General features: G+C 46.4%; 2 protein-coding genes across 7 annotated transcripts in view; one reads left to right on the top strand and one right to left on the bottom strand.

Moving 5' to 3' along the window:
* Positions 1-264: 264 nt before the first annotated feature.
* Positions 265-24,121, bottom strand: AKAP10 (A-kinase anchoring protein 10). 6 transcript variants are annotated; one of them, XM_015646252.3, is made up of 15 exons: positions 18,136-18,301; positions 14,431-14,478; positions 12,189-12,371; positions 11,365-11,904; positions 9,876-9,974; positions 9,359-9,443; positions 8,900-9,023; positions 7,735-7,871; positions 6,648-6,792; positions 5,775-5,948; positions 4,330-4,439; positions 3,904-3,986; positions 3,305-3,357; positions 2,618-2,713; positions 265-1,595 (listed from the first exon to the last, which is right to left on the bottom strand). In XM_015646252.3, exons 1-15 carry the CDS (start codon positions 18,155-18,157, stop codon positions 1,590-1,592), a joined length of 1,905 nt encoding a protein of 634 aa, XP_015501738.1. In that variant the 5' UTR covers positions 18,158-18,301; the 3' UTR covers positions 265-1,589. The 6 variants fall into 6 exon arrangements, with proteins under 6 accessions (XP_015501738.1, XP_015501731.1, XP_015501735.1 ...); XM_015646245.3 differs by lacking the exon at positions 18,136-18,301 and adding an exon at positions 17,998-18,127; XM_015646249.3 differs by lacking the exons at positions 14,431-14,478; positions 18,136-18,301 and adding an exon at positions 24,019-24,121.
* LOC117245300 (transmembrane protein 211-like) overlaps positions 22,588-25,227 on the top strand; it is a 58,049-nt gene continuing 55,409 nt past the window's right edge. Inside the window, exon 1 of the mRNA XM_033518974.1 lies at positions 22,588-22,900. Within this exon, the coding sequence (XP_033374865.1) occupies positions 22,613-22,900 (288 nt within the window). The 5' untranslated portion in view covers positions 22,588-22,612. The remainder of the gene's footprint in view (positions 22,901-25,227) is intronic.

Here is a 25,227-nt window from a genome sequence, read left to right as displayed (position 1 = left end):
GGATTAGTCGGGATCCTGCCCAGGGGGAAAACTGGCAGGGGTGCATGAGTTTAATGTGGTTCAATACTTCAGGACCAACCCCTGCCCCTTTAAACCTTTTCCAGCCCAACTTCTGCCAGGGCCTGTGATCGAACACCTTATTTACTACTTAAATAAGAATTACTCTAATTTACCACACTACCATTAACATAATCCATTAAGAAATGTGGACAAAATTACCCCTAAAACTCACATAAAAAACATCCCATGTAACTTCAAACCCCATGAAAACAGAAAAATCAACACAAATTTTAATACTTATATATTTTAAATCAAAACACAATTAAATATAGTATGTTTTAAGTACATGAATGCTTGGGTATGAGAGAAATAAGAGGTGGTACATAGTACCAAAAACCTATACACAGCCTTTTTGCTTTTTCATAACAATACAGTGTGTCTCTATACAATCAAATATTGCAACAGAATGACACTTTCTAGTCAATCAAGATATTCTGAACATTGGAAATGATTTGAGTTCTTCACATAGTGATTTCTTTGCACGAGTTTGAGGAAAAAAGCAATCATTAGAGTAAAAAAAGAAAAAAAGACCCCAAATAAAAGTGTCATATACTAAAAATGCAGCAGTAACATAATGGTGAGACACTGAGTACTTCTGCTACCCTGCAAAATCAATTTGCTGGGGAAAAAAAAGAGAGGTGCTGTGTAACATGGTAAGTGTTGACAGTGTCAGGAAGAAGGCCAGAGGGCGTTAAAAATTGTTTTTCTTTGTAAACCAAACATCTGGAATTAGATACTACGCTGGGTGGAGGACAACAAGCGATGGAGAATGGCAGCAATTCCTTTTTTCATTGCTCATGGGATGGTGAGGACAGGAAGTGGAGCAGTCTACAGGGTCCAACCTGCTCAGAAGGCGGGAGCAGAGGGGCTGCAGGACCAGCCTTGGATCTGCTCTGTGGTAGAAGCAGGGGAGGGGTGTGGGTGTGTGTGGGTGTGTGTGCAGGTGTAGGAGCTCAACAAGGAGGAGTTCCTGACCCTTCTACACTGCCTTTAAAGTTAATGCAGTTATGAAGTAAAATACATTTATCTTACAGGTGAATACTCATCTATTTCAAGTAATGGAAAATGAAACTTAGAACTTTCCAGGTCATTCACTGCCAATGGATTTGCCTCACAGCCCTTCCAATTCTGTGTTTAAAAACTACAAGCAGTAGAACTAAAAACTACACCACAACCTTCCCCTTTGTTGTGGCCTCTGTGTCCCATTCCAGATATTATGCTTAAAAGTCTTTTTTTGAGACAGGTCAAGTATTTATGAAGTTGATCACAGTTTCTTGTAAACTGCATCTTCATCTTAGAACCATTGTTACTGTGAATGCCACATGCTCCAGGGAAAAGTGTTTCTTCACTCTCTGCAGTGGAGGTCCAGGATTGCTTCTTTTTCATTCTTCCTTAGAAATGAGGGAGATTGCAGTGGTTGGAGTAACAGTGCTTTGTTTTTATTGGCTGTGTTAAAGAATCCACCAATAGAGAAAGTTCACTCATTCTCAAAGTGGAAAACCAGATTTTCTGTCCTGGAGTTTCTAAAATCATAGCTAGAAAAGGGAAAAATAGTTCATTTTACCCTCAAACATGCAAGATAATTGCTCAATAGAAAGACATTTTGTGTTTAAAAACATTGAAGGTAGGTTTGTTTGAGTTTGGGGGAGAAAAAAAATCCCAAAACCTAATCCAAATACACTCAACCTTTTGATTACTTGCTTAATTGAATCCAGAGCATCTGCAGCCATTTGAGATTTCTAAATACTGTGCTGAGTGACCTTTTCATCCAGGCAGACTGGAGTTGTATCATTTGCAGACAAGCTATTAAGTGAAATCGTTATACAAGTCACTTAAATGTTACTGCTCTATTAGAAAGAAAACACTCACACAGTGAATCTATGGATCCACCATTTGGATCAAATAACTGGGCTTTGGTGCATGTTTACCTTCAAGAACTGAACATAATTCAAGTTAATTTTTAGAAACTCACATGCTCGAAAGTCAGAAGTACCAGACATTAATTTGGTAACCTGCTGTCACCAATATATCACAAAATCCAACTGCTACCTCAGAATGGGTGTTTTTTAGACAGAGAGCACATGGGCTGTATAACAATGCAGCCACTAACCAAACCTATGGACAGGGTTACTGTGTCTTTTTGAAGTCTGGAGACAGAAATGCATAAATGAGAGCACCCACTGAGACAAATTGACAGCTGTTGAGTTTTACTGACACTTCAAGCAGAAATACCACTAAGAGGACACAGCAAGTGTGAGCTCAAGTAAGGAATTACACTTCATCCTGCAGCACAGATCACCCTTTTAACTAATTAGGCAGTTTGTAGACTCTAAGTTTAATGCTTGCACAGGAGAACCACCATAAGCATCTGTTAAGAAATTCCTACATCACACGTAGGCTGAAACACTTCCAACCTTTGTTTCTTCCTCTCATGCTCTGCTGGTTTGAAAATTTACCAGCGTGGGTTTCAGCCACAGGAGGAAGGCAAGTGAGAGCTCTGCTCCTCCCACAGCCTGGCTGGAGCCAGATGAAGACAGCAGCCTGTCCACCCCCCTACCTTGGTGACCTTCTCCAAAGGCTGCTCACACTGCGCCTGCTGCATGACGTCGTTGACAATCATCTTTGCTATCCTCCAAGCCATCTCTTCTTGAGCCTGAAAAACACAGCCCAAAACATAGATAGCTTCAGGTTCTTAAAAGAAAAACACAATGCTCTCAGCAGAGCCTTGGAATCAAGGTAAACTTCACAACTCCATAACTTGTAGAAACATATCCTCCCTCAATGGAAATGCACCTTGCTTCCAAGTAGTGTTAACTTCAATTATTGTACTTAAGGCTTGATGAAGTTTCCAGGAGAGTTAGTGGAGATTTTAGATTTATCTCTTGGGGATTTGTCCAAGCCCCTCAGAGGGGGAAAAATGCCTGGAATCCATGTGAAGTGGTCACTTCACCATAAAAAAAAAAAAAATCAAACAGCACTTCTTACACCCCTACTTACAGGTATATAAAACCACAGTAAGAAAAACCTGACTGCAAGCACACACTTAATTAGTTCAACCAGCAAGTACTGGAGAAGAGCAAACTAGTTTCACACATACATGCAATCAAATTATATTTAGCACACAGAGTCTCCCTGTTCTTGGTGCAGCAAAAAGATACTCAGAGATAAGAGCCAGGATTAAGAATATCAATACTTTATTTCTCTGAAGTGTAAAGTTACAAGAAGAACATGAAAGGGGACACACCTCATCTGTATTTCCTTGAACCCATTTCTTCATTGCTTGTGAAAACATGGACCCTGGTTGAGATAAAAACAGCAAGCAAGGTATGTCAGCAAAGTGAGGTACAAGGCTGATTCCTGTCACCCTTCTGAAGGGTTTGCTCTGCTGGTATTCAGGACATGGAGGAGTGGCAGGAAAGAAGGGGCTGCCTGGAACCATGTGGACACTGAGCCTTTCCCAGAGCTGAAAAGCAGCACCAGCAGCAGGTTCCAGCCTGGGTGGGAAGCGTGTGGAGAGCTGCAGTTCTTTTTCATCTCAAGACCAAAGCTTTGATCACCAGCTCAGCTGCTGACGCTTCCATCCCTGCCAGGTTCCATCGAGCTCCAACTCCCACAGGCTGCTCGTGCTCCACAGAGTCCAGCTGGACCAGAAAAGCAGAATTTGGAAAGGAAACTGGGCCAGAGATGGGTTTTTCCTCAGTATAGGCCAATCTCCCACAGCATCTCTACTTGGCTTAAAACAGATCTGGAAAGAGTCAAACACTTTGCCTATCTTAATTCCAGCAGGGAAGAGAACAGATGTTTACAGAAATGGAGAAAATGGAGAGAAAGAGCAAAGCAAACCTTTTGATTTTTTGACATCAGGCTCTGGTTCAGATTCTCTGATGAATTGCCCCAGGTCACTGACTCTTCCAAACGTCATCTTCCTGAGGAGAGGAGGGAAGAACCATGTGGGTGATCAAAAGAATCCTGGCATTATGGAAAGCTGTATTTGGCTATATACTTGGCTATATTTTGGAATCAAATAGGAACAATAACTAAGAGGAAGAGAAAAACCAATTAGAAATATTTTCCTGGCTGCCATTTTGGTCAAAGAAACATTCATTGGGTGTTAAATCACACTATTGAAATAAATTTAGTGTCAAATATTAAGACATGGACTAAGATCTTGCATTTAGGCCTACTCTCCATGCAGGAGGACACAGCAAAAATGAAACAGAGGTGAAACATGTAACCAGAAAGGAAACAGTACACTGAAATGAACCTTACCCTGCATATGTTCGTTGATACAAAGACTCTGGATCCAGACTTGCAGCATCTACAATTATTGCTTCATCAAAATTTTTCAGGATTTTAACATTAGCCTTTTTGACATTGGACTACAAATAAAAATTCTAAGTATTAGTGCCCAATGCAGACAACTACCAGCTTCTTAACAAAACTTTCTCTAAGCAAGAGTATAAAAGAATTAGTGTGTCTACACAGCCTTGAATTCCCAACTCACAGGACATTGTTTTTAGCAGAGGATGATAAAGTTCTGTGGACAGAGCCCAAGACACAAAGACCAGGTCAGCACACGCTGCTCTCTGATCATTATCAGCTCCACAAATTAGTGTGTGCTTGAAATTCATCTGTTGTGAGTCTGGAGCATCCCTCTCCTGCTCTTGGTAAGCAATTCCCAAACATAGATGCCTCCCCCATGCACAGAGAACAAACATTTATCTTCTGGCCTGGAGTATTTATATAAAATGATGAAAAAAAAAGCCAAAGAAACATCAGAGCAACAGCAGGGAGGGCACAACACACAGCAATCCATTATCACCTCAGCACGGAATAGGAACACTGATGGCAGCTCCTTTCCTGCTGCTCTTTACGCAAAAATAAGCAGAGACCCAGAGATTCTCCTATTCAGACAAGCAGGAATGCACACCACAGAAAGCAGCACCTCATTTCCTAAATTGCCCAGCCAATTACCAGCAGTTCCTCCTGCTCAAGAGGATCAAGCAGCAGGAGGCTTCAAGAACATAGATTTTATTCCCCACTTCACAACTAGGGAAGGAATATTCCCTCCCTGCAAATTAGGAGTTTTAAAAATAGTACAAGCAGGTAATACAGCTCCAAACAGCTGGAAAGCCAGGGCATGACTAACAATGATGTGGATACTGGATTTGAAGCTCAGGGTAGCCCTACAGAGTTCAATAAAAGCAGCTCTCGCTTGACTCTTCTGCTCTCAGCTGGGCTTGCAGTTTCCAAGCTGTCCTGTTCTGTGTTCAACCAGACTGATGCCTTCAGCCCTGGAAATGAGTTTACTCATTTCAGGACAGAAGATCTGGCACTTTAGAAGAACCGAGCACACAAAGCTCCTATGTTTATATTTAAATTTGATAGCATATTCATAATTGTCAATTTTCACCTGAAGCTCTAACAATGGTATTGACAAAATAATATTATTTCTAATAACAAACATTCTTAGATATTATGGCATCATGAGAAAGTCTTCAGTAATAGTAGCAGCTCAATAAAGACATCCACTGATGTAAAGAAGTAACAACAGCACAAGGCTTTGGGTACAACAAATATCAGAGACACTTCTGACGGAACTGAGCTGCAGATTAAACACATCCTAACACAACACAGGTTTTAAATGAAAGTGGAATGGTGTTTCCTTACAGGGTAAAAGCTTGGATATTGACACAGAAAACCCAAATTGGTACCTGGGAGGCAGAGCCATCCATGCTCCCTATGGAATCACTGTCAGGAGAGCTGCCAGGGCCATGAATACTCAGTGCAATGTTCCCTCCTGGGAATTCATCTCCTCGTACTGAATGGATGAGGTCATTCAAGTATTTGTAGTAAAGGTTGCTGGACAAGAAACCAGGTAGGAAAACCTGAGAGACAGAAAGTCATCTTTAATCAAGGCTGGTCTGCATAGTTAGAGAAGAGCACACAAACTCTCAGTCCTTGTGTAGATGGAACACAAGTGAAAACATCCATGCATGGAATTACTGTGGATTATCAATTGCCTTGTTTTAAATTTTAATCCTACTGTAAAACAAACAAACACAACTGCCTATTAATCAAATCCCCCAGTAACTGGAACTGAAGTTCGGGGTTCTTTTTCCCCTCTAGAAAGTTTAGCTTGACAGCCCAACTGGCTTTACTGTTATTCTGTTTCACTGTTCACAATTCTCTGCAGCTTCTGAATCAAATCATTCATTTCTGGTATCTGGGTATCCCAGAGTTACATTACTAACCACAGCACTTCTATTAGACTTGCAAACAACTCCTACAAAGAGGAAGGAAAATTTTCTAAAGATATAAAATAAGCTGTTGATAGCAATTCACATGGGAGGAAATTCTGTTACTTCCATTAAACTGCAATAATCACCCGAGACAAACATTTCACAGAGCATTAACAGCAGCCAGTGGGTGGTATCTTCAAATCGGGATGGGGAAGAGTCTGGCAGATTTTCCTGAAGCTGTTCTAATATCCAGCTAAACAGGAAGTCAGTAAAGGAACGGGACAAATCAGGAATCTCCACATCACCTTCACTAAGTGTGAACCCCACTCTGAAGGAGGATCTCACCGTCTCCATGGTTGTCCACGCCTGCCTTAAGGGAGTGGTGAAGCAGCTGGGGAGAGGCCCCCCCTCCCTGCAGATGTTGGATTCAATCTCCAGCCTCACAGAGTCATCAAACCCCAGAGGATGTGTGGCCTGCAGGGAGAAGTACCTGGGGCAGGGCACAGAAACAACACAAACAGGATTTGCAAATCTCTGATGGTGCTCAGTGCCCACCTGTCCCCCAGACACTGCAAAAACCTGCACACACCTGGTCCCCACCGACTACAGGTGAGACATCCCTCCCCAAACCCCCCAGAAATGGTTCTGAGAGCCCTGCCCTGAAACACAGATCAAAAACAGAGAATGGAAGACAGGAATGGAGCAGGAAACACCCAGAACTCCAAAGCAGCATTGCCTCTACTGCTCACATCCTTGCAAATGGAGTTAAAGTTTGGAGGAACAACTGATAAAACTCTGAGTGAAGCATTTGCTTCGTCTCCAATCATTATTTCCTCCTTGGCTAATAACTCAGTGAGGTTAGAACCTCACACTTAAGCTTAAGAACAAACATATCCTGGAAGCAGTTGTGCTGTCTGTCTCCCAGCTGTCTTATTGCTGAAGTGAAGCACAAAGCACAGAAACAAAGTTCATCTCCTGACAGTCTGATATTAAAAAGGATCTGATTGCTTCCTTAAAAAAAGAAAATATTTCACAATACTAAGAACAAGCACTACTTGGCTTTTATTGCATGTGAGAACAGTTTCTACAGCCTACTTTTAACAGTACCTGAACATCAAGGTTTTTCTGCAGTGCTATTAGGCTTAAACCCCTTCCATTTTTACACATCAACCAATCAGCTTTGATATTTCCCTACCAAACTCAAGCAACCAAGTCCTGAAAATCCTGAATTATGTTTAAGAATGGAATCCTTGTAAGGATTTCTCCCCATGGATATCAAAAAATTTGAAAAGTTCACGTGTGCAAACACATCAAAAGCCACCTTGACAAAATGCACCTCAGCAGAGGAGCACAAGAGTGCAGAGAATTTCCTTTTGCACAGCACAACACAAAACCACAAATAAAGAAACAAAAGATTGTTGAACTCTCTCACTTGTCATACAAAATCATGGCATCATTCTGTGCTTCTTGCCCATCGTACTGGCCTTTTTTGGCAGCAAGCTGAGATTGGAAATTATCTGCTGCCAACCAGAACTGCAATACATTAACTGCATCTTCCTTCTCCATGTACTGGAATCAGAAAAAGAAGAGATTAAAGAAGTTTTAGCAAGAAACTTTTAATAAATTTTTAACTTCCTTCTTCCCATTTAGAACAAGAAACATAGGCCATATGTTAGTGATGCAAAATTGCCACCAAGACACAATATTTTGAATTTCTATTTCAGACAGATTTTGCTTGCTTGGAAGGAAAAAAAAAAAAAAAAAAGAGAGAAGTTCTGACTTTTTTTTTCTGTACTTATTTTCACACTTAGTTTCCAAAAAACTATGTCTGTCCTAGGACAGGAAACACCATTTTCATGCTACATTTAGCTTACACTGAGCTCAGCACATTGTCTCTGCAGTTTCAAACTACATCAGCTCGTCAGGCTATCAGGACAAGTATGTCAAGAGCTGATTCCTTAAAGGTGCAGAAGCTTGAAACTGTGAAATCTTTTATTTAACCTATCACATCACTAAAGGTGCCCTCTCCACATAGCACTGGTTATGATTTGTCATCTGTAATAACACTTGAAGCTTTTACAGTCACTACAATGTGAAGATCAAGAAGACAATGTCAAAGCTTCTACAAAGCAAAGAGACTCTGAGAAGCACTCACTAACTGGAGAGGAAATTACAAATATTCATTCCAAAACACAATGGATAAGTCTGAACATTTGAATTAGTACTACACGGGGACAGGAAAAAATTTTCTCTCAGTAAAAATACACCTTGGGTTTTTATTATACTTAGAATCATAGAATTACAGAATTGTTTGGGTGGAATGAGACCTTAAAAATGATCCAGTCCCACACCCTGCCATGGGCAGGGACACCTTCCACTATATCCAAGGCTGCTCCAAGCCCGTCCAACCTGGCCTTGGACACTTCCAGGGATCCAGGGGCAGCCACAGCTGCTCTGGGCACCCTGTGCCAGGGCCTGCCCACCCTCCCAGGGAAAAATTCCTTGCCAATATCCCACCTAAAGCCATCAAAGAATTAACAGATTTTTTTCATCTGCTAGAAAGGGATCTAAAAGCAAACCCAAATGTTGACACTCACCTCAGAGAAGTAGAACAGGGCTGACTCACAGAACAGAATGTCAGCCAGATACACAGTCCCACTGGTCAGCACCTCGATCTGGTATTTACAGAAATGGTGACTTCGCAAAAACTCACTAAAGTGCCTGCACAAAGACAGGGACAATCAGCTGTCAGGGCCAGCAGCACCCAAGGCACCCTCAGAACCAATTAGGTCTTGCCCAGAACTCTGATACTTTTGGTTGGATAAAAGCAAAACAAGCAAGACACAAGGGCAGGTTTGTAAATGGCACAAGAGATAAAGAACACAACAGTGTGAACAGCCAAGTTCAGCAAGAATGTTTTAGAGAAGGGGATCTGAGCAGTTTCAAATACAGAAGACAGCACAGAAAATTGCTGATATGGTTATGTCTCCATAAACATTTTTAACAAAACCTTTAGGACAAGAGACACAAGAACCCAAACCACTGTATCAACTTACTCTTGTTCCATTGCACTGAACACTATGGACTGTGCAGTAACAAAGCAGTTTGGATCCACTTGGCCATCCTCCCCACAGATCTTTGCTGCAAAGAAAGACCAGGTTAATTTTCACATGGATTTGGCTGATGGAACTGAAAGACATGAGCAGGGACTAGTTAATGAAAAATTGCAGTTCAAATCCACCAGAATCAGCTGGTTCTGACTGAGCAAAGAGCTTCCAAAGCTGGCCAAATAATAATATGGCTAAAGTATTTGATTGAGACTCATATCTGGATCCCCTACATAACGACCAAGAATTCTTTCCCTAATTTAAACAAAATCTCTGAAACTTTTTATGAGGATATTCACAGCACTGCTGAAGGTCAGATCCAGTGATACTTGTAATCTCCTATCTTTTTACAGCTGCTTTTAAAATTCATAAAAGTAAAAACAAATACAAACGTGTGACAAATTAGAGACACATTTTTATAGGGACAGAGCAGCTCTGAAATCAGGAAGCAGTTATTCATTCTTACCAACTATGTCATTTCTCATTGCTTCTGTAATAGGGATTGGTTTAGCAGCATCTGGAGAAATGTATTTGGTAAAAGTACTAACTGCATCCCGTTCTATACCTGCAGGGAAGAAATACAGAATCAAACTTGGAATTCCTTGGTATCAGTGAGAAACAAATGTTTTCTTTTCAGAAAAGTAGGTGTCTAATTCTCAGTGATGTTTCCATTGCAGGATATTCATATTCTGCTCCTGACCAGCTGCAGGGACTGTAGAATCTCCAGCAAGGTGACAACAAACCCAGCATGGACTAAGATGGAATAAAACAACATACCTCCAAATTTTCCCTACCACCACACAAGGCAGAACCCACTTCCTCAGCTGCACACCACAGTCCCAGAAGCAACACCTTTCAGGCAAGTAAATTCCCAGTTTTTAGCTCTCATCACAGAAAAATAATTTGCATTATATAGGAATTAGTAGGGAAAAAAGCATCTTAAAATGAGATGCCTCAAACAAATTGTGTTCTTTACACATCATCTTTTGAGACTTGTGACTCTGCTCTGGAAGAGAGAAAAAAATTACACTCAAATTCTTTTCCGATTTCTCAGTAAGGACCCTGTGTTTTCAAATTCTTTTTAGACATCAGAAAGCAGCACTGCTTTGATGACTAAAACATCATTTTCCTTGTTTAAGTGACTTTGGGGCTGAGGTTATGTATTGTGGAGGCATATGATAAATAACTACATGAGAAAGACAAACAGCAAGAGAAAGGGATGCAACATGAGGAAACAGTTGGGCAAACAAAAGGAACCAATATGAAGAAAGAAGTGTTTCCTTTTTGCCTGCAGACTTGCACAAATGAGGGAGGACTGAGTAGATGCAAAGTAGAGAAACATATTACTGTGCATGTAGCTCACTACCAAAAGGAAATATTTTAATTTCATTCTTACTTCCAGCAGCCTCTGAAGAGGTGGAGTCCAAATGACAACAAATCAGTTACAAGGGGCGGAACTCTATCAAATAAATCCAAGAACAAAAGCAGTACATTCCACAAATAAATCTCCACAAGTCTCTTGCAACCACTACTTATGTCTTTTTATGTAATACAGGATATTTACCTTCCATGGCAGGTTAATTATCAATTCTCAGCCCCACCATCCAAACTTTCTACAATTCTTTTAAGGTGGGATGAGATGGGTGAGGGAAGAACTGGAAATAGCAATGTTCACTTAATTTCTTATGATTACACATGGAAGAACAGAAGCAACCTATGCTCATTGAGTACACAATAATTTTGAAGTCTCTTCAGCAGCTTTTTTATTTTTAAACAAGTCAAACAATACACAGCTCAAACTGACCAGCAGCAAGTTAACATCAGTGATACATAAAACTTTCTTCCTTGCAACATCGCATCATGCTTGCTAAGAACCTGAGAACTGAGGCAGCTCCCTGCACAAAAACATTCCCCATTTCCCACCTTTTCAACCAAAGGGAACACACAGCACTTACTTTTCATGAGTTTTCCTGACAAGTCCTTTAGTGCAGAGGAGGGGCTGTTTCTATTTGATACTGAAAGCTTGGAAGATCCTTGCTGATCAGCTGGAAGAGAGTGAGTCCCTGTCTCTGGTTTTCTCAGAGCCAGAGCACTGGTGCTGTGGCTCTCCTGCCCCAGCAGCCCCACGTCGTTCTGGCAGCTGGCAGTTCTGTCAGGCTCAGGCCGGAGCAGCTGGGCTGTGCCAGAGCCCTCCAGCCTCTCCTCCAGCCACCCAGCAGGAGGAGAGGAGGCCAATTCCTGCTGTTTGGAGGGGGACACTGGCTCTGCCAGGGAGCTCTGCTTCACTGTGTTCAGGCTGTGTGCGCGGATGCGAGACCAGGTGGTTGAGTGGAAGCTCTCGGCCTCTAACCAGAATTTCACCAAGTGCTCCATCCTGCGCAGCTCCATGAACTGGATGAAGTAAGGGAGGGCTACACTGTCCTGCAGGACTTGTTCAAGAGTCTTGGAAAGGCTTGATTTGGTCTCTTGAGCCTGGTAGTTCAGACATGATCTGCCTAAAGGAAAACATAAAATGAAAGGGAATGAGCACATCATGTACCACACATGTGGGGGACAGGAACAAAAGTGTCCTGTAATGCAACTGTGAAGAGGCAATTCCAACATAATGACAAAGTAAAGGAATTGTCTGCTCCCTTCAAAACCCTCTGAGAGTAACACAGATGCTACTGTAACAGCAGCCACACTTTTACCACCTATTCATTTACCTGAAAATAAAGGGATAGTGAGTGCACAGGAAGACACAGAATAAAAAGAAAAGTTGATATTATCATAGCCTTACCCAAGTCTCCAAAGTGAGCAGCTTCCATGTGACTTGGCTGCTTCTTGAGGGCAGCTGTGCGGCTGCTGGAGAAGGAGTCCATGTTGGCAGAGATGGCATTGATGGCCACATGGCTTGGTCCTGCAGCCTCCAGCAAGGCATGATTCCTAGTGCTTCTCTGAGGGGAATGTACTGGGATTGGAGCTGGAATCAAGACAGGAATTGTTAAAGCACAAGGACCCCAAGACTCTTCTAAGCATTGCCCGATGCTAAGTACCCCAAAATCCACCAGGGAGTTTGCAAAAGTCAGTTTCATTAAAACCTCACTGAACCACTGTGTGTCATCTTTGGTCAAGGGGCTGATTAAAGACCACAAGTCCTGTAATTGCAAGAATAAACTCACTCCCACCCACCTCTGTTTTCCTTATTCAGCAGCAAATCAAGAGATGCCACGTCTAAGTTTATACATGAAATATTCCTGTGTCTTCCTGCTTCCTTGATAACCACTACTGCAACAACTTTATACTCTGCCAAGAATTTAGCTTAGTTCCAGTGCTCCCGCCAATCCATTTCCATGCCTTTTTGAAAGCTAAAATGTGTTAAAAAATCCTGAACTACAAAGCCATCTGTGAGGTTTAATAAGAGCTATTTCTCAACAATACTTTTGTTGCTTCTGCTTGGTTGCAAGAGAAAAGAAAACAATAAGGAAATACCTCTGATGAAACCCAGGTTATACACTTAACCCCCTCTGGCTGTTTTAGGACACGAGTGGCTACTGGAACTCAAAAAAAAAAAAAAAAATAAGAACTTCCTCACACAAAATTCTGCTAATTGTTAATTGATGACAAAGCTGAAAAAAACCCCAAGCATGCTCACAGCAGATTCCAAAGCTCTCAGGAAGCTGTGTTAGATGAGGATGTCATGCAGGGATATCTTACACCTCTGACTGAAAAATAAAGCACATCAGATGAGCTGATTATATCAGCACCTCCCAGGGATGTGTTCCATCAAGGTGCCAGGCAACTTGGGCTTCATGATTTCCATGCTGCATCACTTTATTTTTATTCCCAATTTTATGACAGCAGTTGACAATTTCACACTCAGATGTCACACCACAGATACCTCAGGAGCAATGGAAACATTTAAATTATTGCCAAGTGTTTGTGCAGTTGCAGGATTGGACACGAAGACACCACTTGCTGCTTCTTACAAAGCCTCTGGATATTTCATACCAGCAGTAATGGAGAAAATATCTGTTTTCCAAGGCCAAGGGATGGCAGCAGTGGGAAAATTTGGTGGAGCTTACTTGTGTAGAGCCAGAACCACACTCCTCATAATGCTACAGGCTTTTGTCAATTAGATTTAAATTTAATTTTAAATTATGGGCATTTGAGGAAAAAAAATGTTCTACTCTCTCTATGGGTCAAGCAAAGGTGCTCTCTGCTGCAGCAGCTCAAAAAGTGCAATACTATAAATTTTCAAGTTTATTTTTATTTTCAGGGTCAGCATACTGGTAGTTGCACTGAAGGTGAGGAGTGGCTATGAAATAAGATGCAACTCACTGTTTCCTGCATTTGATTTGAAAGACAGACTACCAAGGTGAAAAAAGCCTGTCATTTTCTCTTGATGTGCAGATAACACATTACCAAGTACAGACACAGGATTTTGTCTGAGGGTATAAAAGTAACAGATCTGATTCTGGCATTTACCTCATCTCCTTTCAGTACTGCAAGAAAATCTGACAGGATAAGCAAACTTGTTTTTCTAGAGTTTATAAATCTTTTCCACCGAGATCTTTTCTCCTCTCATACGAGATTTAGCAGCAAGACCTCTGCACCACACAAAGCAGCAGCAGAATGGCTCTTTCAGGATTTGGATCTTCAGCCTCACAAGCCCCATCAAAGTTAAATCTGCAGCTTCTGCAAATCAGACAGTGAAGCTCCACTTTCCAAACTCCAAAGGACACTGCACCTGAGCAAGAAACTTCTGCAGCAATTTTTTGTGGTTAAGGAACAACCACCATGTGCAAGGTGACCAGACTGCCTGATCACTCTGAATTAAAGCTCACAGCTGACATAACTTAATAACCCTCTGCACCTACAGATTCAGCAAGATAAGGAGGAACCCAGAAACAGAATGAAGTTCTGGGTTTGATGCACAGGTCAGATCTGTGCTCAGGAGTAAGGAAATGATCCTGTTGGGTAAGATAAAAATCCTGGATGATGGCAGAGATCTGAATTTACAGACAAGAGTTTGATCTTACTTTTAATTGCTTTCACATCTGTGGTCTTTTCTTGTTCTTTGCCTTTCACTGTAAAATACAAAGGAAAATGTTAATGCTATTTTGAGCCACTAATGGCATTCATCTGAGAATGGACATAGAATTCCCAACATCAACAAGCATCAGAGACAGATGGAAACCCTAATTTTGTTAATACCTATTTCTCATTTAAATTGCACATCTGTAACTGCCAGAGGCTTTCAAAGCTCTTCTGCAGACTTTTCAAAAGCAAAACCTTATCATCCATTAATTAAGTTTCATGAAATACCGTCTGTTAAATTTCCATGAAGACATTTGCTGTCCATAGATTAAAGCTACATTCAGGGTGACTTTGATAAACAGCATGAACTGGGAAGAGTGGGAAAGGTGTGTTTTAAGTGTAGAGTACTGGCAGGTGCTCTCTGTGAACCAAAAATCACCCAAAAACAACATCTCACTTGTGTTACAGAAAGAGCAGCACAACTCCCAACACTGAGGAGATGTGGGCTGGCTCTGGCTCCATGGAGCTGCTTCCATGCATATGATGGATACCACAGAAAAGCTCTGGAAACTCCCTGCAAACAGTTAATTCTCTCACAAATAGTCCTGCTTAATCATCATCAAACCTCGGGTGAGCAACTGATGGGGAGATAACACTGTAAAAAGTTGTGATGGAAAAGCGATTTGAGAATTTATTTCTTTTTTACATATTACTACTTTATAAAGGAAGCTCCTAAAGGAAGTGAAGGAAGAGATCTGTTCAAAACAAAAATAAAGAATCGCAAGCAGCACATGAACAGGATGGCAGAGAAACAAATGCAGGGGTGATATTGGAGAATGTGATCTACCAGGGAGGCTGCTCCAGGCAAGGATTATTACTACAAATAGGTCATCCCTGAGCATGACTGTGGAGCCTGGCACAACCCCACATTTACATCACAAAACACATTAAAAAAAAAACTCACCCAAAGCCTTCCTATTCTAACCTAAGGATGTTAAATATTTTAAAGGAGAACTCTGCTCTCTGGTTACATAATTGCCCTGGCCTGGTGGCTGCAGCTCTGCCTGCCAGCCTCCCCTGTGAGCACAGACGCTGCAGGGCTGCAAACTCAGCTCAGGCTCGAACATTTCAGCTGCCAGTGAGCACATTCTGTGACAGAGGGGCTTAAGTGTCCAGTAAAAGAGGTGGATTCTCTCCACACTGACCTGCAGCCCGATACAGCTGTGAGCAAGGGAGAGTAACCAGCCTTTACATAACTGGAGCTGAGGACAGGAGAGAAATTGCTGAGGAACAGTGAGGCACAGAGGGAAACAAGCAACCGCTACGAACTCTCATCTTTCCCAAATCACTCCAATATTTCATCAAACCAGTTCCTAGCTATCAGCAGTAATTCCTGGGTTTCACACAAGAACCTTCCATAAGCCTATTTTCAGTTTAAATACCTCTGTTCCTCCTTTCCAAGCTACTCAGTTCCTCCCTAAATACCTACTTACTACTGGAAATACAAACTCCAGGGTCGTGTCCCAATCCTTTCCACACAGGCTGCTTCTGTCCCTAGCAGCTGAGCACAACCAAGTGACATCAGTAACAGGAAGGGACAAAATCTGCTCTGAGCCAGGACAAGCCCAAATTTTAGAGACTGAAGTTTCACTACATGAATTCACTTTCACTTCCCCCAAAAAGCGGATGCTGTGTGGTGCCAGTGTGAAACCACAGAACGGGGACTGAGGGTGAGGTTTCCAGTGGCCAATCCCATTCTAAAGGGTGCCAAACCAGCACGTGACATTCCGGAGTTTTAATCCACATCTTGAAATGCTCTGAACAAACTCAAAAAGCGTTCACAGTGTGTCAACAGTGCACAAAAAACAAGGACCTGCTGAGGCCAGCCAGGATGTGGGACAGCATGTTATTCCCAAGATATCCCCAGGGATGAGCTGCTTCACTGGCAGCAGTTTCATAGCCTGCCCTCAAGTGCCCAGCTCACCTGTTATACTTTGATTTCTCAACCCATTAGCCACCCTCACTGTGCCATACCTTTATTTTAAGGCCCAAGCTATAAAAACACTTCACCCTTGGTTTTGATTTTTCTACAAGTGAGTTGCTTTATGATCCTTGCTATGGTTTAATTTAAAATTAGTTTTAATTTTTACCCACTGCAATACCCTCTTAACCGACAGCTCACCCCAGGAACACTGGTGTTTATAGGATTTTGGACTGCACCTGGCCAGTGTTTTATCCTAAGCCTTAATGTGCTGCTTTCCTCTCAGCTTCAGTTCATACCTTCTCTAAAAGCCAAATCTAAAAACAGGATCACACAAAGTGGTGTTTTATGCACAGCCCAGATGAAAGGTTGCTTTTCTCCTCCCTTCACAGCATCTCTCTCAGGCTTTTAGTGCTGATTTGCCTCTCTGACCAAAGATCCTTTAATCAAAGGAACACAGATCCTCAATTACGCTTGTCAGATAATCAGACCTTTCATGGCTTTCTCCCTGAGAAAGTTTCCGCCCAAGCTGACCTTGTCTCTGTGATCCCACATCAGGATGGAACCTCAGCTCCACAATTCTCAATGAAGCAGCAGGAGCTCATTTTGAAGAGTTTATAACCACTATCAAAGTTTTATTCTTCAGCCAAACATTTATATATAAACACCTCAAAAGGGATCATAGCATTTGCAAAGACCTCAGTAGCTTCCAGAATCTTCAGATCTGCTAATAAGAACAGTTCAGATTCATTTCTCCCACAGCTTCTGCACTAACCTCCCCAAAGACTGACATTTTCAGTGCTGCTGCTTTGGCAGAGCAAGATCCAGAGGATGTGTGAGCCAAGAGCATCAACATCACCCCAGGTACCACATTCTGGCCTCCCAGGATGTGCATTTTGCGTTCAGTAACCCAGAAAGTCTTTAGGACTGCGGTGCATCAGAAAAATCAGTGGTTGCATTGCTCCAGCTACAGCATCACGAGGAAACAGAACTTTCCCAAGGGGCCACTTCTGAAAGGTGCCACTTCCAACAAAATCCACCCAAACCACAACCGGGCGGGTTGAGAGGGCAGGGCCCTGCCTGCAGTACGAGCACAAAGTGCCTTCAAAACGCTGCGCTCCAAGAGAACACTTAAACTGCACCCATTTGTGGTGCTGGAGTATTATAAATATTTCACGAGCCCTGAATTTCCCAGCTTGTGCTCCCTAACAAATCTATTACAGAATAAACTGCCACGGACTCCTTTAGCTTGCATGGAGAGCTCAGTGCGATGAGATCCTCTTTTCACTGACATTTTCAGCCGCTGCTGTACATTCTCGGCCCATCATTATTTTTTACAAAATACGTCAGCGTTGTGAAAAATATCATCTGTAAAGGGCTCAGAGGCTCAAGCCCTGCACGAAGCGTGGGAGGTGCTACAGCCCCCTCTCGCGCCGGTCACCGTCCGCAGCCGCCGGGAGCCGCGGGCAGCCCGGGGGCCGCACCCCGCGGCCGCTCACGGGAGAGCCCCGGCAGCAGCCGAGCCCCCCGAGCCCCGCCCGGCCCCGGCCCCCCAACCCCGCGGGAGGACCCGGCCACCGGCACTGACCGTCATTGGCGGGGAGGCCGCTGCTCAGGGCCCGCGCGTCCTCGCGGGGCCCGGTGGCGATGCCCGGAGGGGCAGGGCCGGGGCCCGGCATCCGCGCGGGGGACGAGCCCGGCGGCCGCCCGCCCACCGCCCCCCTACCTTTCCGCCTGAAAAAGGACATAGCGCCGGGGAGGGGGCGAGGCGGCCGCCGGGGCGGGGGAAGGCGGGAGGGAGGGAAGGCAGCGCGCCGGGTCCTATGAATGAGGCTGCTGCGCCCGCCCGCCGCCACCGCCGCTCCCTCCGCCTCTTCCTCCCGCGGCGGCGCCCGCGGCCGCCATGTTGTCAACAACCGCCCCGCGGCCGCTTCCGGCAGCGCCGTCCGCACGGCACGGCGGGATGCGGCCGCACTCAACATGGCCGCCCCGGCGCCGCGCCCGCCGGCCAATGGGGGCCGGGAGGGGCCGCCATGTTGGGTGAGGGCAAGGAGTCCGCGGGGGACCGGGGGGGAGGGAGACTAGGGCGGCCATCTTTGATGAGGGCGGGGGGCGGCCTGAGGCGCCGGCCGCCATCGTGCCTGAAGGCACGGGTGACCTGGGGACGGTGCGGCAATTTGGGCGCGTCCCGTGAGCAGCAGCGACAGAGAGCTCTGACACTGTCCTAAAAGCAGGGGACAGCGGGAGAGCGCCGTGGCAGGGCCGTGAAGGCCGAGGCGCCCCGCTGAGAGTCCTCAGGACGTGTCCCAAAATGTCCCCTTCGGCCATGGGGGCCGCAGCACAGGGGACGGACAGATAGATGGACAAATGGACAGCCGGACACCCCTGGCCCCTGTCCGAGCTCCCGCCCGGGGTCTGAGGGCTCTGCAGTGCGGGTCCCAGGGCCCTGCAGGCCGTGTCGCCGCTGTCTGCAGGACACGCGTGGCCTCGGCCAGGAATGCGGCAGCTCCTTCATTCCATGGCACCGCCGTGTCCTGCACAACCAGAAATCCCTGCTCGGGACGGGGGGACACCGCCGGCCGCTGGGGATCGATGTTCGATAAGTCACTTCCGTCTGAGTCCCGAATCCTGCCACAAAAATCCTCTTAATCATCATCCCGAGACAAATCTGCTCTTCCCTCACCTGCCGAGGACGTTTGTCACCGTGTCACACAGGTGACACCATCGCACAGGTCGATATCCGAGAAGACGATCTCTGATCTAAAAGCTTTACAAACACTTTGTAGACTGTGATTACAAATTCAGGTTTGTGTGTGAGGAAAGAGAGGCTCAGAGGCAGAGGTGCCGTCCCCGTGTCACCCCGGATGGATGCGGTGTCACCGCTGTGCCGTGTAACTGTCCTGCCCTCGCTGCCTGAGCCGTGCCAAAATGATGTAATTAATAATCATTGCGTCAGTTTCTGCACCGTCTTTCATCCAAGCATTCCAAAGCTCTTTACAAACACTCAGTAATTAAGACTCGTAAATTGTATAAAAGGTATATGGGGATCTTCCAGGGCTGGGATGGAGCTGTCTCCTGGGCGGGATGGTGCTGATGATCAACACCCTGTAGCAACTGCATTTTCTCTTTTGATATTATTTTTGTTAACTGGTGCTCTTTGATACAGTTCTGTACACATGCCCAGAGGCTGGCTGGAGCATAATGAACTGTTCTATGTTGTTTCTGCATAATGAATGGAATTATTTAATTGGCACGTAACCTCAGAGACTGCTAATAGACTAAAATATTCCAAAGATGAGCAAATTGGAAAGAATGGGATGACTCAGGGAGCTCTAAATTAACATCTTCTGCCAAAAATTTTGCACCGGTCCTCTTGGGTTTTAGGGTATATATGGGGGTGGAACAAGGATGCAAGACAAGAGTTTGAGAAGAATTACCTTCCCTGGACTGAAATTTTCTCTCATTTTTGGGAATGCAGAGGGGCTGAAGCTCCAATCCAGAGTTGCTCGTTCAGCCTGGATCTGGATCTGAACTGGAAGTGTGAGTGACAGCAGGTGCTGGAGTCTTTAACAGAACATGGCAGGTTAATTATCTGAGCAATCATTTACATATGACTTCAGGACATGGGTTGGCCAATGTCAGAGAAGCTGAGGGACTCCTCCATAAATTCAAATTTAAAAAAAAGGAAAAAAAGCTGTCTCATTGCTTGAATTTTTTTTCCTCTGCACAGCTAGAAAAATAAGTAAACTTTAATATTTGAAAATATATTACTGGAATGATCATGTTTGGGCAGATGTAATAAAGCAGAATAAGACTTTGTTGCCTTGGATAATTAATCACAGGGCACTGCTCTGCTCAATTATAGCACAAAAACACAAATGTAACACATGTTAGAGGCCATTCCCATTTCTCCCATCTTTGGGACAGTCCATTTATTCCTACGATGTTGGAATTCTCTCTCTTATATAGAATTCTCACTACTTTGGGAATACAAATACCAAAAAATATATGAGTAAAGAACTTTAAGAGCTGAGATCTTACTCTGGAATAAATAATACTGTCCTAAACACATGAGGAGTCAAAAATGTCTTTGTACAGAAACTCACAGCACCTTTCAATTAGAGATTTGTATTTTTCTCCTTTTTTTTTTTTTTTAATGGGAAAACAAGTGTCTGCATGCACAGACAAAATTCCTGCCAATTTGGCTGTGGCTGACCTCAGTCCATGAACCCTCCTGGGAATGGGAACCTGTGCTGAGTGTTTCAAGGAGGGGAATTCTCCCACATCCCAGCCTGGCAAAAATTAACTGCTTTTATTAAAACATTGCAATCCTTCCCTGTCTCCTTCAACTGAGCTCCCAAAAGAGGAAGGTTTGTTCCTCCTTGCCTGGGCACAAGCAAGGGGTGAAGAGTCTCTGTCTGACTCTCAGTGGGTGAGTCAGACACCTCAGTGACTTCAGGTTTGAAGTGTAAAATTGAGCAAAAAAGGTGAAAAAAAAAGGTTCACTCCCAGCAGGAAGAGCTGTGTTGGTGACATCTGCTGCAGATGTGCTGGACAGCAGAGCTCTGGGAAGCAGCACTGAGCAGGAGAAAGCAAAAAATGCCCCACTCCAGGTCCTAAGCTCTTCCCAGCCCTGCTGTGGGCTGCAGGAACAGAGCCTTTTCTGCAGGGCTTTGGAGCCACTCTGGAATTATTCTGAATTAGTGAAAGCAAACGGGCTCGTTGGCACCTCCACTCTGCTCAGATGGCATTGCCAGCGCTGTGTGGGACTCACCTCACATGACCTTTCTCCAATCCACAGAGTTTTCCCAATTTCTTGGCCGTTCTATGGCACCATAAATACTTGAAAAATAATAATCTAGTTTAACACCGTATTCTGTTTCTCTGTTCTTCTTTTTTTCCCCAGCTTTTACTTTTCTAGATGCCTCAAGTAGTACAAGAAACGATGGAGCACATTACAGCAGTTGGGTATTTCTTCAAACCAGGAATATGGGGGAAGAAAACAAGGCTGAGTGTGATTTTTCGGAATTACTGAAGTCACAGGACGAGCAGCATCCGCGGCATTTCTGAATGCAGGACACAGACACACCCCAGTGAAGCCAAGACGCTGTGTGCAGACAGAGCCGCAGCGTGTTACCGGAGGCTTTGCCCGTGAATTCAGCTGTACGAGAGGATGATTTGCCGTCGCTGCTACAGCACTCCGGGCGCACACCAGGAGAGGGTGCCAAGCCCCCGGCTTCTGCTGCCGGAATCCGCACGGGCTTCCCAGGACTCGGAGCCCTCTCCAAGCGCTGCGCTTAAAACACCAACCAACGCACCCTGGATCTGAAGGAAAAGCTATTTTTTTGACCAAAAGCCGCCCAAATGTTTTTAACTGTTTCAGCGCTATCGGCAGTAAGTGCCCGAAACCCGCCAGAGGACATTAGCGTAGGATAAAGATATTTTTTGCTACATTTTAAAAAGGATCTGATTCTTTATGATGGACGTGGGACCGCTCGGGGGAACAGCTGAGCTCCTGAGAGCGAGAAAACCCGTAAGAGCTGTGAGGCACAAACATAAGACATCAATCTGTGCTGCACAGACACCGTGAGGTTTAGCAGGAATAAAACCTCATCCATTAAGTTTTTAGAATGACTCTTATAAAAATCCATCTGCACTGGGAGGCGCAGCTTTTACACCTCAAGTAAGCGCAGGTTCCCGGGCAGCCGCTCCACGAAACCTTGGAGAAACCTGCGGGATTAGAGGATAACACTGCCCGAGCCAGCAGACCCCGCTCCGAGACCTCCCTGCCACGGAGGGTCTCAATCCCCCCACGTTCCCCACGCGTGTCCCCGTCCGGGAGAGCTGCAGGAGCGGAGCCGCAGCATCGCCATCTGCGGCCACGGAGGCAGGGTTAAAAATACCGCCGATAATTAACCGCAGGAATAACTCGACTCTTTGGGGGCCGCAGCGGGCAGAGAAACGGCCTGAAACGCCCCAGGACCGTGCGCACAGGTGACCCCGCTCCCCCCGCCCCGGATTCCCCCCGCCCGCCGCGGGTGTCGCAACCGCACCCGTCCTCAGCCGCGCCCCGCGGGGGGGGCGGCGCAGGGAGCGCGCAGGGAACGCGCAGGGAGCGCGCAGAGAGAGCGCAGGGAGAGCGCAGGGGCGCGGGCAGCGCTGCCGGCCCCGCGCCCGGCCCCGCCGGCCGCCCCGCGCCGCCGATGCTGTCGGTGCCGGTGCCGGTGGCGGGCGCGGGGGCGGCGCGGGGCGCGGGCTCCCTGCCCCGCCGGCGCACCATGTGCAGCGGTGTCGGCTGCTTCTGGGCGCTGCTCTCCGCCGGCCTCCTGACCGCCTGTGCCGCCGCCTTCCTCTCGCCGGCCTGGCTGCTGCCTCCCGGCCGCGCCGCCGCCGGTTTCGGCTTGCTCTGGCGCTGCGCCGGGCCGCCCCGTGGCTGCCACGGCTCCGCCGGCCCCGGCGGCTTCGGAGACATCCCCTCCGGTTCCTGGCAGGTGAGCGCCTTCCCTCCGCGGCACCCTCCACCGCCTCTCCCTGGCATCCCCCGTCAGCCCCCCGACATCCCTCCTGCCCTTTCCTGGACTCCTCGGCATCTGCCATCACCTCCCCGACATCACTCATGTCTGCTTCTGGCTCTCCGGCATCTCTCATCACCTCCCCGGCATCCCCCCAGCCTGCTTCGAGCTCCCCGGCGTCCCCCATTACTTCCCCTGCATCCTCCCCTTGCCTGCTTTGGGCCCCCCGGCGTCACCCCATCATCTCCTCGCATCCCTCCAGACCTGCTCCAGGCTCTCCAGCATCTCTGTGTCTTCCTCACGTCTCTGAGATCCCCCGTCACCACCCCAGCGCCCCTTGCCCTGTCTTCTAGCCCTGCTCCAGCATCCCTCTCCTGCCCAGAGCATTCCAGGCATCTCTTGCATCCCCCGTCCTGCCCTCGAGCATCCTCTGCATCTCCTCGTGCTCTCTCCAGCATCCCTTTCATCCTCTGCATCCCACCCTTCTTTCCTCAGAGCATCTCCTCAGCTCCCCTTGGGTATCCCGTGGTCCCTGTGGTGGTCACATCCCTCTGTGGGATGCTTGGCTGTTCTTGGGGTGCTGCATGGAACCCCGGTGCCAGCGTGGTCAGTGCAACCCCAGCGTGGCTGCGGTGCTGACCGGGCACCCTGCCCTGCCGGGGCCCCAAATCCCTCCGGCCTGCCCGGGCTGGCTCCTGCAGGGTGTGCGGGAGGGACTCAGCAGGAAGCTGGAGAGGTTTCTGTGCTCCCCAGCGGGGCTCTGAGCATCACTGGCCGGCTGAGTTTGCTGTGCAGGAGGGAGCAGGGAGGTGGCTGGAACCGCTCTTCCTGGGACACGTGGATCCAGAAATGGAGCCTGGATGTGGAGGACCGTGGCTGTCCCCCTGCCCGGCCACCGGGGTGATGCCCTCGCCAGGTTTTGGGAATGAAGGGGGCGCAGACCCCTGGGGCCCGGGGGTTGCTGTGGTGTCCCGGGGTGACAAAGAGCCGCCCGTCACACTGGGTGTGTGCAGGGACCGCACAAAGCCCGGCCCCGGCATCCCACCGCCCGCTTGCCCCTGTCCTTTCTCCCTCCTCTCCCTTCATTCTTAGCTTACCCCGAGGCTGTGAGTGTGAAATCCCTGCCTCTGCTCGGAACACACGAGCTTGGACTCGCTCCAGGTCACAGTGTGGCAGCATCCCCAAACCGGAGCTGCATCCCCGGGAGGTCGTGGCTGTGCCGGGCACAAAGGGTGTCAGCAGCTGTATTTCTCAGCCTGCCATGGAGCTGCGCTGTTATCTCTCCCAGGACACCAGGTCTGCGTGTGATTGCTTAAATCTCATCACGGTCCTTAAAATTGGCATTAGAGGCAAATATTGTGAATTGCAAAGAAAAGAACCAGCTGTATAAACTCCTTCCTATTTATATAAAAAGGTGCAAAAATGCTCTTGTTTCCATGAGCTGGCCTTTGTTCAGATGTTTTTGCAAATGTGATGCAGATAAACACTTCCAAGTAATAACAAACTTTAAAGATAAGAACGAAGCTCAGCAGTGACTCCTTTGAACGAGCTTCAGCCTCTGGAAACACTGAGATCCCGAATATAATTCAGCACAAAGTCTCTGAGTTCCTGAGCTTGGGCTGAGGAAGAGATGAATAATCACAGCACTGAGGGGAGTTTGCAGGGCATTTTGGTGACATGTCCGTGTCACCTTTATTAATACCACCCAAATATACTGAACAACCAGTGCAGACTCTTTCAGAGGAGAGTGCTCCCTTACCAGCTTTCTGCCACGATGAGGGGGAGAATACCTGTTGTGACAGTTATTTGATGGGCTGGAATATAATAAAATAGTCCTGATAGCTTTGCTGAGGCAGGCGACAGCTTTGGCTTTCTTGCATGAGCAGCCTCCGAGCCCGCACGCCTTGCTGCTCAGCACGGGGGGAGCCGAGTGCTGGGAACGCACGAGTTCAAGCAGGAGATTTCTCTCCGTTTTGGAGAGATGGGGAAATCGTGGCTCTTTTTTCTTTGCTTTCAGAGTCGTGACGTTCATTTCCAATCTTTCCAGCGATGTGATGGGCAGCTTTCTCTTTAAATGAAAGCCGAACGTGGACAGGAATCTGGGAGCTCCTGAAAAGAGCCTGCAGCGCTTGCTCAAGTGGAGTTTGCTGGCAGGAGGAGGGTGGCAGCTGGGGCTGCTGGGGGCTGAAGGAGCTAAAGCTGATGTGGGGCTCAGGAGCTTTTCTAGAGTGGAGCTGGTGGCACACCTGGGGATGCTGAGCAGACCTGGGGAGGATGCTGAGCAGACCTGGGGAGGATGCTGAGCA

Source organism: Parus major, chromosome 19 (assembly GCF_001522545.3).
Source record: "Parus major isolate Abel chromosome 19, Parus_major1.1, whole genome shotgun sequence".
NCBI lineage: Eukaryota > Metazoa > Chordata > Aves > Passeriformes > Paridae > Parus > Parus major.
Note: the sequence above shows the minus strand (reverse complement) of the source record. Positions and strands in the feature narration are given on the sequence as shown.

What these genes read in the sequence shown, in the direction of transcription:
- AKAP10 (XM_015646245.3), bottom strand. Translation starts at nt 18,088, where the DNA reads ATGCCGGGCCCCGGCCCTGCCCCTCCGGGCATCGCCACCGGGCCCCGC. An exon ending in CGGCCTCCCCGCCAATGACG is followed by an intron (nt 14,479 to 17,997) that starts GTCAGTGCCGGT and finishes TGTATTTTACAG; the next exon opens with TGAAAGGCAAAGAACAAGAA. An exon ending in CCCTGTTCTACTTCTCTGAG is followed by an intron (nt 7,872 to 8,899) that starts GTGAGTGTCAAC and finishes TTCTGATTCCAG; the next exon opens with TACATGGAGAAGGAAGATGC.